The sequence below is a fragment of the Nyctereutes procyonoides genome, unplaced genomic scaffold, assembly GCF_905146905.1.
Source record: "Nyctereutes procyonoides isolate TBG_1078 unplaced genomic scaffold, NYPRO_anot_genome, whole genome shotgun sequence".
Lineage (NCBI taxonomy): Eukaryota > Metazoa > Chordata > Mammalia > Carnivora > Canidae > Nyctereutes > Nyctereutes procyonoides.
Genome location: NW_026575082.1, coordinates 28781022 through 28794473, shown reverse-complemented (window position 1 = coordinate 28794473; position 13452 = coordinate 28781022). Strand labels below are relative to the sequence as shown.

The following is a 13452-nucleotide window of genomic DNA, read 5'->3' as shown; positions in this document are numbered from 1 at the left end:
TGTTAAATATACTAATATTTACCTTTTTTTAAAGCTTCCAGAAGAAATGAAAGGTTTTCGGCAAAACTTCCCTGAGTAACAACAACAACAACAAAAAAAGACACCATAATTAAAAGTTTAATGATACAAAGAGGACTATCTGATTCTTAGGCATTATATAGATACTATGTATGTATTCCTAGATTAGTAAGTAGACAGATTCTAAGCTGGATATTTCCAGGTGCACCATTAAAAACTTGAATATAAAAGGAGACATGGTATAGTATTGAAAATGGCATTACTCTGTCATGCTCAAATTTTATATTTTCTAGATAGAGTCTGTAAAAATGCTACTTTTAATTTAAAGTCAGTTTTTAAGACTTGCTGTATTCTAAATACAGCCAGAGAACAAGAAATCACTGCACTTTGTATCGTCAAATAGATTAACTTGTACCACTAAAAAAAATGCTCATATAATTTTACTCATATGTGGAATTTAAGAAAATAGATGAACACAAGGGAAGGGGTAAGGGAGAAGAGAGAGGCAAACTATAAGACTCTCATAGAGAACAAACTGAGGGTCAACAGATGGGAAGCTGGGCAGGGGATAGGCTAAATGGGTGATGGGCATTAAGGAGCACTGGGTATTACATATAAGTGATGAATCACTAAATTCTACTCCAGAAACCAGTATACACTATATGTTAACTTATACATAACTATGTTAACTAACTAGAATTTAAATACAAACAAAAAAAAAACCCATACTATATATTTTTTAAAGATTTTATTTATTTATTCATGAAAGAGACAGAGAGACATAAGACATAGGGAAAAGCAGGCTCCATGCAGGAAGCTCCATGTGGGACTCAATCCCAGGACTCTGGGATCATGCCCTGAGTTGAAGGCAGACACTCAACCGCTGGGCGACCCAGGCATCCCAAAAAAACCGTACTATTAAAAATACATGTGCACAAATTTAAATGAGATCTAAAAGGGTACACGAAAAGAAATTGCCTCAAATTATTACATACTATAATAGTTTTCCCCTATTCAAGAGCATTTTATAGAATTCATATATATCATATCAAAATTGGCTATGTTTACTTGGAACATAGCCAAAATATTTTTGGATACAACTTAAATATTCTACATGGAAATTAACAGAGGAGCAGATGCATTATCCAGATGTTTCAACTTGTGGATAAAGGCCTTGTTAAAATATTTTTTCATTTATATCATTAATTTTTACTTCATTCAGAGTTTTTAATTTAAAGAAATAGCCAACTTAAAATTTGCAAAGACATAAAGGAGAAAATAAATCCACTCGTTTGTTTCCCAATGGAGAGAACAGATATAAAATAGCTAATAGGCATATTTTATAACTGTATCTTGTCAAATCAACATTTCCAAGATAGGTAGGGCAAGAGGTATTTTTCATAATATAAACAAAACCTCAGAGGCAATCTGTGGGTAAATCAGTGGTCAAAGTTATCCAAAGGTTGCTTGCCTTTTCCTTATTTTTTAAGAGACAGTTATACCTGACATTAAGTGTTAAGTATGTTATTCTATAAGTACATATGCAAATGAGAATATCCTTATATACATATACGTATGTATATATGTATAGTAATATATAAATTTGCTGTAAGTATACCAAAACAGAAAGCGTCTGGGTTAAATGACTTAGGTTCCTAATGTCCAGTCTTTGTCATTTTATGACCTTAAGGAAGCTAATTATGCTCTCTGAGCCTCAGGTTACTTATCTATATAATGTAGAGGTTAAACTAATAATCACTCTATGTGATGATTATGATAACAATAGAAATGATAAATAATTGTGCCTTTTATTGTTTCTTATGAATCCAGTAAGAATAGGTCCATTTAGGAAAGTCAGAAACCCCAGTCTAACATCAATTGCAACCAAAAGCCAAACTGAGACTACATAATAGTAAATCTTGACCGAGTAGGCCACTGTATTCAACATCACATTCTGAACAGGAGATAAAACGTTAGACTTACAGAGGGGCATGCTGAACCTTTAAACATTGTGGAAGGGTAACACATGGTTGGCTGACCTTTTCATAGGTAATTATTACTAAAGAATGAAATTACCAAATGCTCAGAGGCTTACACAACAATGGCTGTGTCACTGCAGAAAAGAGTACACACTAGAGTGATAACACTGTATGATCACCAGTGAGAAAAAAATGAACCTGGTATGTACACAACCACTTCAACTGAATAACAGTATGAGGTTAAGTCATTTCATTATGAAAACTAAAGTATCTATAAATTAATTTAATCATGTTTCTCTTCAACCCTATAAATCAAGTGATAGTATAAAAAATCTAATGAAAATTCCAAAACATTTCTAATTAGTTTCATTTAAATCCCTGATGTTCATTATCCTTAGGTTCCAAAGCTGTTACAATAATGAGATATGAATGAAGTTCCTGAAAACATTTTAATAATAAGAGGTAACTGACATTTTATATTATGCTATAATATGTATAAATGCTACATTACCAATCCAGCAATTTTAAACATAAATTGTTTAATGCTTCCTTTTGTCTTTAAAATAAATCTGTGAAGTATAAGATAATGCATATTTAACACAGGTGAGAAATCTGAACTTCAGAAATATTCATTAGCCATGATCATCAAGTAGTCAATAGTTCTAAGACAAGACTCAACTCTACCTTTTGTAGTTTCAAATTCAGCACATTTCCCATTACTCCCAGCTACCCAAGTCTCAGGAGACTAAAAACAGGCTGCTAGAGTGTAGTACTTTAAAAAAATATATTAAACTATCTCCAAAGATAGGGAATCAAAATACTTAAAAAAACTCTGATAATATCTACATAAACATGGATTTCTCGGGTATTTTATAGTTAATATAATCTACTTCAAAAAAATCTAAACATAAAGATATGCATAAATGCATCCTAGTACATTATACTTTTTTAGGTTAAGAATCTTTTATATTTCAATTTAGAATCTCTAACAGTCCCTAGCCTTCCAAAAATACAAAAATATCTATGGCAAACAAAAGTTAAAGCCTATTTAAAAGGATACTTACAAAAACTTTATCTCCAACTACATTTTCCAGATTTAACTGCCTTGTGATTTCCTTTAGGGCAATTTTATCATTGATCTGCAGCAGTCCTGAAATAAAGTCCAATTAAAAGCATTTAACTAAAATGAAATATTTATTTGATACAGTGCAGATTATTTTCCAGTCAAGTAAGTTTTCTAATTATTTTTAAATTTAACTAGAAAGAAAAATATCAAAAGTCTGTTAGTTAATATTACTTCCTTTTTGAAACTCAGCAATGAAGACATTTGGTAAACTCAGAGAACTACCTTCCTTGGCATTCTTTTGTTTTAAAGAGAGAAAATAAAGACCAAAAAAACCAAGAGTCCTTTTGTACCTCTTTTACTATTATTATTTAATTTCTAAAAATACTATGTATGGTATATTAAAGTGAAAGTAAAACATGGATCATGTTTTTAAATTATAATTATTATCTACCTTTAAAACATACTAGTAAAATAAATTTTATATTATAAAAAGCTTGCAAGGCTTATATTCATTCCAATGGCAAAATGATGATCTACTTACCATTTAGGTGAACTTGTAAAACATTTTCACTCACTTCTTCTACTTCCATTAGTTCTTTCAGAGCATGGTTTATTAACTAAATGGTATTAAAAAGTTTATGGAATATTTAGTAACAGATAAAAAATCATAAGCCCATATTCTTTTTAAAACTATGAATAATGGGAACAGAGTAACATAAAAAGATTGCCATTTTAAACAAATAAATTTGCACATTATTCGTAGATAAAAGTTTAAGTGGAACATCTAACATCTAACTCAAGATGCCAAAAGCCAGGACTGTCACGGTCCCTCAATCATCTTCCCAAACTAATAAATGCTTAGAAACAACTGTCAAAGACATATTTCTCTATAAATCACGTATAACTACAGCCACTTGAGAGCTTCCTGTGTTAGTTCATTATTCATCTTTAACATTTATTCAACTAAATATAACTGAAATCATTTAAAAGCTATTGAAAAACATGTATCAGAACGCCATATGATTGCAAAAAGTCTACCCCAGTCAACATACTAATTTCTATGAAATACTGTTAATTACTCTGTATGTTATCATGAAATAAAAATTGGAAAAGAATACCAAGAGGATAAGTTGAAAAAGAGAGGTTTCCTCTATTAGCTGCTAGGTATAATAGCCACCCCTTATCTGAAGCTTCAGTTGCATGCGATGTGGATGCAGATGGATTCTCCTTTTGACATTATGGGCAGAAGGTCAATAGTAGCCTAATGTTACATAATAATGCCTACATCATTCATCTAACTTCATCTCATCATATAGACATTTTATCATTTCACATCATCACAAGAAGGTTAAGTACAATATATTTTGACAGAAATACCACATTCATATAACTTTTATTATATTTATTATAATCATTCTGTTTTATTACTAGTTGTTATTCTTAACGTCTTACTGTGCCTAACTTATACACTAAATTTTAACATAGGTAAAACAACAACAACAAAAAAAAAAAACAAAAAAAAACCCACCCCAGTATATATAAGGTTTGTTACTATCCCTGGGTTTGCCTTCAGGCATTCACTAGGGTCTTGTAATGAATGTCCTAAGGGTTAAGGCGAGCTTCTGTATACAGAGAAAGACCTTATTAAAGAAATGTATAGCTTGCAAAGAAAAAAAAATTACTACTACTAATAATTACTACTAAAAATATACTAACAGTGTTATACCACCTTAAATTGTTCAATTAAAAAGTTTCAGATTTTTATAACCACAGATTCCTATGCTACATACTTCCTATTCTCTACTTTTTTGAGTAGTGATATCTTATTACAATTATATTGCAATATAACACACATCTCTTCACATTAATATTGCATATTTTTAAAACTTAAAAATAAATAGAAATAAAGAAAAGCCAAAAGGCTTTTTTTTTTTTTTAAAGTTTGATTCATGAGACACACACACAGAGAGGCACAGACACAGGCAGAGGGAGAAGCAGGATCCCACTAGGGAGCCCAACGTGGGACTCAATCCTGGGACTCCAGGATCATGCCCTGAGCCAAAGGCAGATGCTCAACTGCTAAGCAACACAGGTGTCCCCAAAAAGCTTTTAAAAAGAAGAACAATGATAAAGAATTACTAATATTAAAGCTACTCCCACAATGAGAAAATAAATGGTCCCTCAAAATAGGCTATGTATACAAAAGAAAATTAGTGAAGATGATATTAAAAGTGAAGGCAAGGGATCCCTGGGTGGTGCAGCGGTTTAGCGCCTGCCTTTGGCCCAGGGCGCGATCCTGGAGACCCGGGATCGAATCCCACATCGGGCTCTCAGTGCATGGAGCCTGCTTCTCCCTCTGCCTGTGTCTCTGCCTCTCTCTCTCTGTGTGACTATCATAAATAAATAAAAATTAAAAAAAATATATTAAAAGTGAAGGCAAAAAGGATACTCAAAAAAGACACTGGAACAACTGGTCCCATTTTGAAAAAATACTATTTGTATTTGGAACATTATATATGTCACTGCAACACCTTTGTGAAATAGAAGCAAATATCATTTTAAATTATTAGGTTTCAAAAAATAAATAGATAAATAAATAATTAGGTTTCATGAAAGGATATCAAAAATACTAAGTATTCTGGTATAACAAATAGAATTCTGGTATGCTTGGATGATTCAGCCCATTAAGCATCTAACTCTTGATTTCAGCTCAGGTCATGATCTCAGGGTGGTGAGATCCTGCCCAGCATCTGGCTCTTTGCTGAGCACAGAGCTTGCTTAAGATTCTCTCCCTCTCTGCCTCTGCCCCTTACCCCATACTCACTCTTGTGTGCATGTGTGCTCTCTCAAAATAAATAAATCTAAATAAACCCCAACAGAATTCTACCTCAGATCATAGGTAATCTAAGTCCTCTTAAAAAGGGAAATCTCAAAATATCAACTGTCATACTATGAAATAAACACCAGCTAAGAAGTGACATTCTTTACAGAGAACTGTCAGAAAATGAAGTGGTACTTCTTGGCCTTTAGAGCAAGTATGAGTCTATCACAAGACTTCATTCCCAGATTATACAAACATGGTATCTCAAAATACGGCCTTTACAACAGCTTCTTAGTAATCTGCAATGTTCTTCCTTCCATTAATTGATATCTTACTTACGTAATGGTTACATTTCCCTGGGTCTGATTATAGGTTTTAAATTATTTTATGGTTGGTAAACTGTTGAAAACTATTTCAAATTCTCTGCATAATGAAATGGCAGTAATAAAAACACATTCATTTTACATACGCATGAAGAAAGTTTTTCACAAAGGAAGATGGCAGTGGAGTAGGAGGATCCTAGGCTTGCCTCCTCTCATAAATACAAGTAGATAACCAATGAAATCATCCAAACAAATGAATGAAATCATCCAAATCAATGAAATCATCACCCAGAAATTGACCTGAAGACTGGCAGAGAAAGTTCCATAACTAAGAGTAGAGAAGAGGCCACATCAAAGATGGTAGAAGTGCAGAGACTTATCTTGGGAGAGAAATGGATCGGAGCCAACGTGGTAGGAGGAAGCCACAGGCTCAGAGAAGTGAGACAAACACACAGGGGAGTACACAGGAAATGAATCCCCAAAAGATTGGTTTGGAAAGCTAGAGGGCCTCAACTTCTTGAGTTCTTGCAACCAGTGGGGCTTAAAGACTAGAGTTCCAAAGGTCAGCATGCTTGTTCCTAGGAGAATTTGAAGGACACTGGGGCTGCTCTTGGAGAGAAGGCAGAGAAAACAGTCTGCAGACATAAAGCAATCTAAAGAGTGCCTGAGGCACACAGTGCAAAGGTTAGTTGCTCATCTCAGAGTGTCCCAGGGAGAGGGTATTCACAGAGAGCTCTCTGGGAAAAAAAAAAATGAACTGACAGGCACCATTTACCTCCAACACTCATCAGCATAAACACAGAGCTACTCAAAGAAAACAGCCTAGCACCCACACTTGCTACTAAACTTCCTTATACCAAGCCCAGCTCCATGCCCTGGTGAATTGCCCTTCCCAGTCACTTTTGCCTCAGTCCCACCACAGTGGGGCCCCCCGCCCTCATAAGACTGGCTTAAACTCCTGCCAATACAATGTCTCCTCACACTTGATTCAGGTGATAGTGGTAAAAGGTTATCATTTTACAAGCAAACCAGAGCACATCTAGTTAAGATGAATCACATTCAGGCTAGGGACCAAACACAGCCTACAAGAGGAAAAGAGCATCTGTAGATGACTGCCCTGAAAGATAAAGTAGCCAGGACAACACAACAGCAGAGTGCATGTAGCACAAATCCTCTGACATTCTCAGAAGTGCCAGGTCTTGAGGAAGAGAAGACACTACATGCAGGGCACTATAGAACCTCTTACTCATAAAATCATTGCCCTCCATCAGGGAACTACAAATCAAAACCACAATGAGATACCACCTCACATCAGTGAGAATAGCTAAAATGAACAACTCTGGAAACAACAGATATTGGTGAGGATGCAGAGAAAGGGGAACCCTCTTACACTGTTGGTGGGAATGCAAACTGGTGCAGCCACTCTGGAAAACAGTATGGAGGTTCCTCAAAAAGTTAAAAATAGAGCTACCCTACAATCCAGCAATTACACTGCTAGGTATTTATTCAAAGGATACAAACATAGTGATTCAAAGGGGCACCTGTATCCCAGTGCTTACAGCAGCAATGTGTACAGTTGCCAATATGTGGAAAGAGCCTAGATGTCCAGATGAATGGAAAAGAAGATGTGGTATATGTATGCACTGGAGTATTATTCAGTCATCAAAAAGAATGAAATCTTGCCATCTGCAATGACGTGGATAGAACCAGAATATATTAAGTGAAATAAGACAGTCAAAGACAAATACCACTATGAGTTCACTCACATGTAGAATTTAAGAAACAAATCAAATGAACATAGGGGAAGGGAAGGAAAAATAAAGTAAGAGGAAAACAGAGAGGGACGCAAACCATGAGACACTCTTTTAACTAGAGGGAATAAACTGAGGGCTAATGGAGTGGAGATGAGTAGGGGGATAGCTAACTGGGTGGTGGGCATTAATAAGGGCACTTGAAATAATGAGCACTGACTGTTCTATGCAACTGAAGAATCACTGAATTCTACCTCTGAAACTAATAACACCGTATGGGTTAATTAAATACAAATGAAATAATAATACAATAGTAAGTGACGTTAACACCCCACTTGTATCAGTGGACAAATCATCGAAATAGAAAATCAATAAGGAAACAATGACTTCGACACACTGGACAAGAAGGATTTAATAGTCAGAACATCCCATCCTGAAACAGCAGAATACACATTCTTCGTGAGTGCACATGGAACATTCTTCAGAAAAGATGACATATTAGGTGACAAAACAAGCCTTAACAAATTAAAAAAGAAAAATTAAAGCTATAGCATGTATCTTTTATGACTACAATGCAATGAAACTAGAAGTCCATCACAAAGGAAAAATCTCAAAAAAACCACAAATACATGGAAGTTAAATAACATGCTACTAAATAATAAATGGTTCTACCAGAAAACCAAAAAAGACATTAAAGAGCACACGGAAACAAATGAATATGTAAAAACAAGGGTTAATAATAGCCTTTGGACTCAGTAATAGTGGTCTGAAGAGGGGCGATAGCAATATAGGCCTACTTCAACAAGAAAGAAAAATCTCAAGTTAACAACCTAACCTTACACCTAAAGGCATTAGTAAAAGAACAAAAAACCCCTAAAATCAGCAGAAGTAAGGCAATAAGAAAGATTAGAGGAAAAATAAATGATACAGAAACACAAAATAAAACCAACAGATCAATGAAACTGGGAGCGATTCTTTGGGGGGGAGAAAATCCATAAAACTGATAAACTTCTAGCCAGACTTAACAAGAAAAAAACAAAACAAACAAAAAAAAAAATAAAATCACAAATGAGAGATAACACCAAAAAATACAAGCAATTATAGAAGGATATTACAAAAAAGTACATGCCAACACTGAATTAGAAAATATGGATAAATTCCTAGAAATTTATAAACTACCAAAACTGAAAGAGGAAGAAATAGAAAATTTGAAAAGACTGATCGCCAGCAAGAAAACTGAATCAGTAATAAAAAACGCCCAAGAAACAAAACTCCAGGGCCAGAAGGCTTCTCAGGCCAATTGTATCAAACATTTAAAGAACAGTTAATACCTATGTTTCTCAAAATATTCCAAAAAAAAGAAAAGGAAAGCTTCAAATTCATTCTATGGGAGCAGCATTACCCTGAAACGCAAACCAGATAAAGACACTACAAAAGGAGAACTACAGGCCAAGATACCTGATGAACACAGATGCAAAAATCCTCAACAAAATACTAGCAAACCAAAATCAACAACACATTAAACCATTCACCATGATCAAGTGGGAATTCTTCCTGGGTTGCAAGGGTAGTTCAGTATTTGCAAATTAACATGATAAACACATCAATAACCGAAAGGGATAAGAACTGTATGATCAGCAGATGCAGAAAAAGCCATCTGACAAAGTATAACATCCATTTAGGATAAAAATTCTCAAAAAAGGTGATTTAAGAGGGAATATGCCTGAATATAATACGGCCATATAAGAAAAACCAACAGCTAACAACTTCCTCAATGGGGGTAAAACTGAGACCCTTTCCCCTAAGGTGAGGAAAAAGACAAGGCTGTCCACTCTCACCATCTTTTTTTTTCTTCTTATAAGATTTTAGCCATTACTTATTTTGGAGAAAGAGCACAAGCAGGGGAAGCAGCAGAAGGACAGGGAGAAGCAGGCTCCCCACTTGGCACGGAGCCCCATGTGGGGCTCAATCCCAAGACCTTCGAATCATGACCTGAGCTGAAGTGAAGGCAGATGCTCAACCAACTGAGCCACCCAAACGACCCTCACTCTCACCACTTTCATTCAACATAAGACTGGAAGTCCCAGCCACAGCAATCAGAGAACAAAAAGAAATTAAAAGGCATCCAAATAGGTAAAGAAGCAGTACAACTTTTCACTATTTGCAGATGACATGATACTACATATAGAAAACCCAAAAGACTGGGACAAAAAAACCTGCTAAAACTAAAAAATGGAATCAGTAAAGTTGCAGGATACAAAAAATCAATGTAGAGAAATTTGTTGCATTTATACACCAATAATGAATCAGTAGAAAGAGAAATTAAGCAAACAATACTATTTACAATTGTGCTAAAAATCGTAACATAGAGAAGATAAACACAACTGAGGAGGTAAAAGACCTACACTCTGAAAACTGTAAAAACTAATGAAAGAAACTGATGACAACACAAGGAAATGAAAAGTGCTGATGGTTGGAAGAACAAATACTGATAAAATGTCTATACTATCCAAAGCAATCCACACATTTAATGCAATCCCTGTCAAAATACTAACAGCATTTCTCACAAAGGCCAGCACAAACAATCCTAAAATTTCTATAGAACTACAAGACCCTGAATAGGCAAAGCAATCTTGAAAAAAGAAAATCAAAGCTGGAAGCATCCCAATTTGACACTTCAAGTTATATTACAAAGTTGCATTAATCAAAACACTATGATATGGTAAAGAATAGACCATTAGATCAAGAGAAAAGAATAGAAAACCAAGAGATAAACCCTTAATTTTATGTTCAACTAATATCTGACATATCAGGAAAGAATATCCAACAGGAAAAAGATAGTCACTTCAACAGCGCTGGGAAAACTGGAGAGCAACATGCAAAAGTATGAAACTGGGCCACTTTCTTACACCACACACAAAAATAAACTGAAAATTGATTGAAGACCTAACTTCAAGACCTGAAACCATAAAAATCCTACAAGGGAGGACAGGCAGTAATTTCTCTGACACTGGTCATACTAACTCCTTTCTAGATAGGTTTGCCGAAGCAAGGGAAACAAAAGCAAGAATAAACTATTGGGATCACACCAAAATAAATAGTTCTACACAGTGAAGGAAACAACCAACAAAACTCAAAAGCAAGCAACTGAATGGGAGAAGATATTTGCAAATGACGTATCTTATAAGGTGTTAGTATCCAAAATATATAAAAAACTGACACAATTCAACATCCAAAAAAACCCAATTTGTTTTAAAAATGGGTTGAAGATAGGAACAGACATTTCTCAAAAAAAAAAAAAAAGACATACAGGTGGACAACAGACACCTGAAAAGATATTCAACATTATTCATCGTTAGGGAAATGTAAATTAAAACCACAATGAGCTATCATGTCACACCTTTCAGAATGGCTAAAATAAAAACACAAGAAACAACAGGTGTTGCCAAGGATGTGTAGAAAAAGGAACTCTCTAGTACTAATTCAAAGGAAAATATGCCCCTCTGTGTTTATGGCAGCATTATTTACATTAGCCAAATGATGGAATCACTCCAAGTATCCATCAATAGATTAAGATATAAAAAAGATACACACACACACACACACACACACACACACACACACACACACACCGGAATATTATTCAGCCATAAAAAAGAATGAAATACTGCTATTTGTAATGACATAGGTGGAGGTAGAGAGTATGATACTAAGTGAAATAAGTCAGTCAGAAAAACACAGATACCATATGATTTCACTCTAATGTGGAATTTAGTGAACTGTGAACACAAACTAGCAAAGGGAGAGAGAAAAAAAAAAAAAGCAAACCAAGAAACAGACTCAGACAGGAAACAAACTGATGATTACCAGAGGGGAGGTTGATAGGAGGAATGGGTGAAATAGGTGATGGGGATTAAGGAGTGCACCTGTCTTGATGAACACCAGGTGATTAAAATAAAAACTTTAAAAAAAGAGTTAAAACAAGTTTATAGCACCGTTTCCATTGAATTTACTTCAAACAAGTTACTATGATCTGCCTAGATCAGCTCTTACCTTTTCATGATGTGTTTGTGAGGTCTGAAAGAATTTAAGTGTATTAACATATGTGTTTTCAAATAATTTTAGCTCAATTCCGATGCTGCTAAAACTTACTGTGTGTAATAGGTAACCAATTGTATAATTTCAGTATTTTTCACATACAATGTCATCTTTCCAAATACTTTAAACTAATTATTTACAAAAAAAAGTTGGTTATCCTACTTGGTAGGTTATCCTACCAAGCAGGGTAACTAATATGGTTACCCTACTTCCAGTCTTTGTAGCTAACAATGTTATAAACATACTGGCATAGTTTATTTAGACCTGCCAGCAGCCAGGGATTTTTATGCTTATCTACTATTATTATTCCTAATATTTGTTTCTTTAGCTACAGTAATTTCTACATTGAAGAGTATTTTCTAGGGCACAATCTGTCATTTGGAATCACATCTATTTTTCTTTTTTAAAAGATTTTGTTTATTCATAAGAGACACAGAGAGAGAGGCAGAGACACAGGCAGAGGGAGAAGCAGGCTCCCTGCAGAGAGCCCAATGCAGAATTTGATCCGGGGACCCCGGGGTCAGATCTTGAGCCAAAGGAAGATGCTCAACCTGATGCAGGACTCAATCCCTGAACTGGGGATCACACCCTGAGCCAAAGGCAGACAATCACTGAGCCACCCAGGCATCCCTACATCTATTTTTTTAATAAAATGTTTGAAATACAATAAGCCACCATAACGGCTATCTTTAAAAACAAATTTTGTTTTTAAAGATTTTATTTGACACAGAGAGAGCGAGCGCTCACACACACACGTGCCCACATGCATGCACTAGTAGGCAGAGCAGCTGGCAGAGGGAGAGGGCGGAGCAGGGAGCCCAATGTGAGGCTCAATCCTAGGACCCCGGGATCATGACATGAGCTGAAGGCAGATGCCTAACTGACTGAGCCACCCAGGTGCCCCACTAAGTGTTATCTTTATCAATTAAACTGTAGATTCCAAAATTTTTGTACTTCAAATTGCTCGGTGACAAATATATTGTAATTTTATTTCTTATATTAAAATTTACATGAGAGTTCTTGTCTAAAACAATTTATGTCTTGGGATACTCTACACATAAACTACAAAAGTGAGAAAAGTTAAACAGTGCTCCTCAGCTCTCTGACCTCTCAATATCGGAGTGCAACAAGAATGAATCAAATAGAACTGGAACATCAAGTACAGGATTCTTCCATATTCTACTGAAGTCAGACTTGGTCAAAGCCCCATCACAGGGCTCTGGTTTAAGATGTAGTAACAATAGGACAAAATGCCAGCATAACAAGAACAATGTTTTATTAACTGAAAACTACTCCGTCTTAATGGCTATCATCTCCCTAAGCCCTGAAACAGTAGAAAAAAACTGACACAGGAGTTTATATAAAGATGGTATAACATGAAAGGAGATAGTAAGCT

At 35.1% G+C, this 13452-nt stretch overlaps 1 protein-coding gene across 3 annotated transcripts in view; it reads right to left on the bottom strand.

The window, feature by feature from the left end:
• LOC129514450 (origin recognition complex subunit 4) overlaps nt 1-13452 on the bottom strand; it is an 85270-nt gene that overhangs the window by 24850 nt on the left and 46968 nt on the right. For all 3 annotated transcript variants that reach the window (XM_055333031.1, XM_055333033.1, XM_055333032.1), the window contains exons 5-7: nt 3605-3680; nt 3062-3147; nt 23-71 (exon numbers count right to left, since the gene is read on the bottom strand). In XM_055333031.1, coding sequence (XP_055189006.1) covers nt 23-71; nt 3062-3147; nt 3605-3680 — 211 coding nt within the window. The remainder of the gene's footprint in view (nt 1-22; nt 72-3061; nt 3148-3604; nt 3681-13452) is intronic.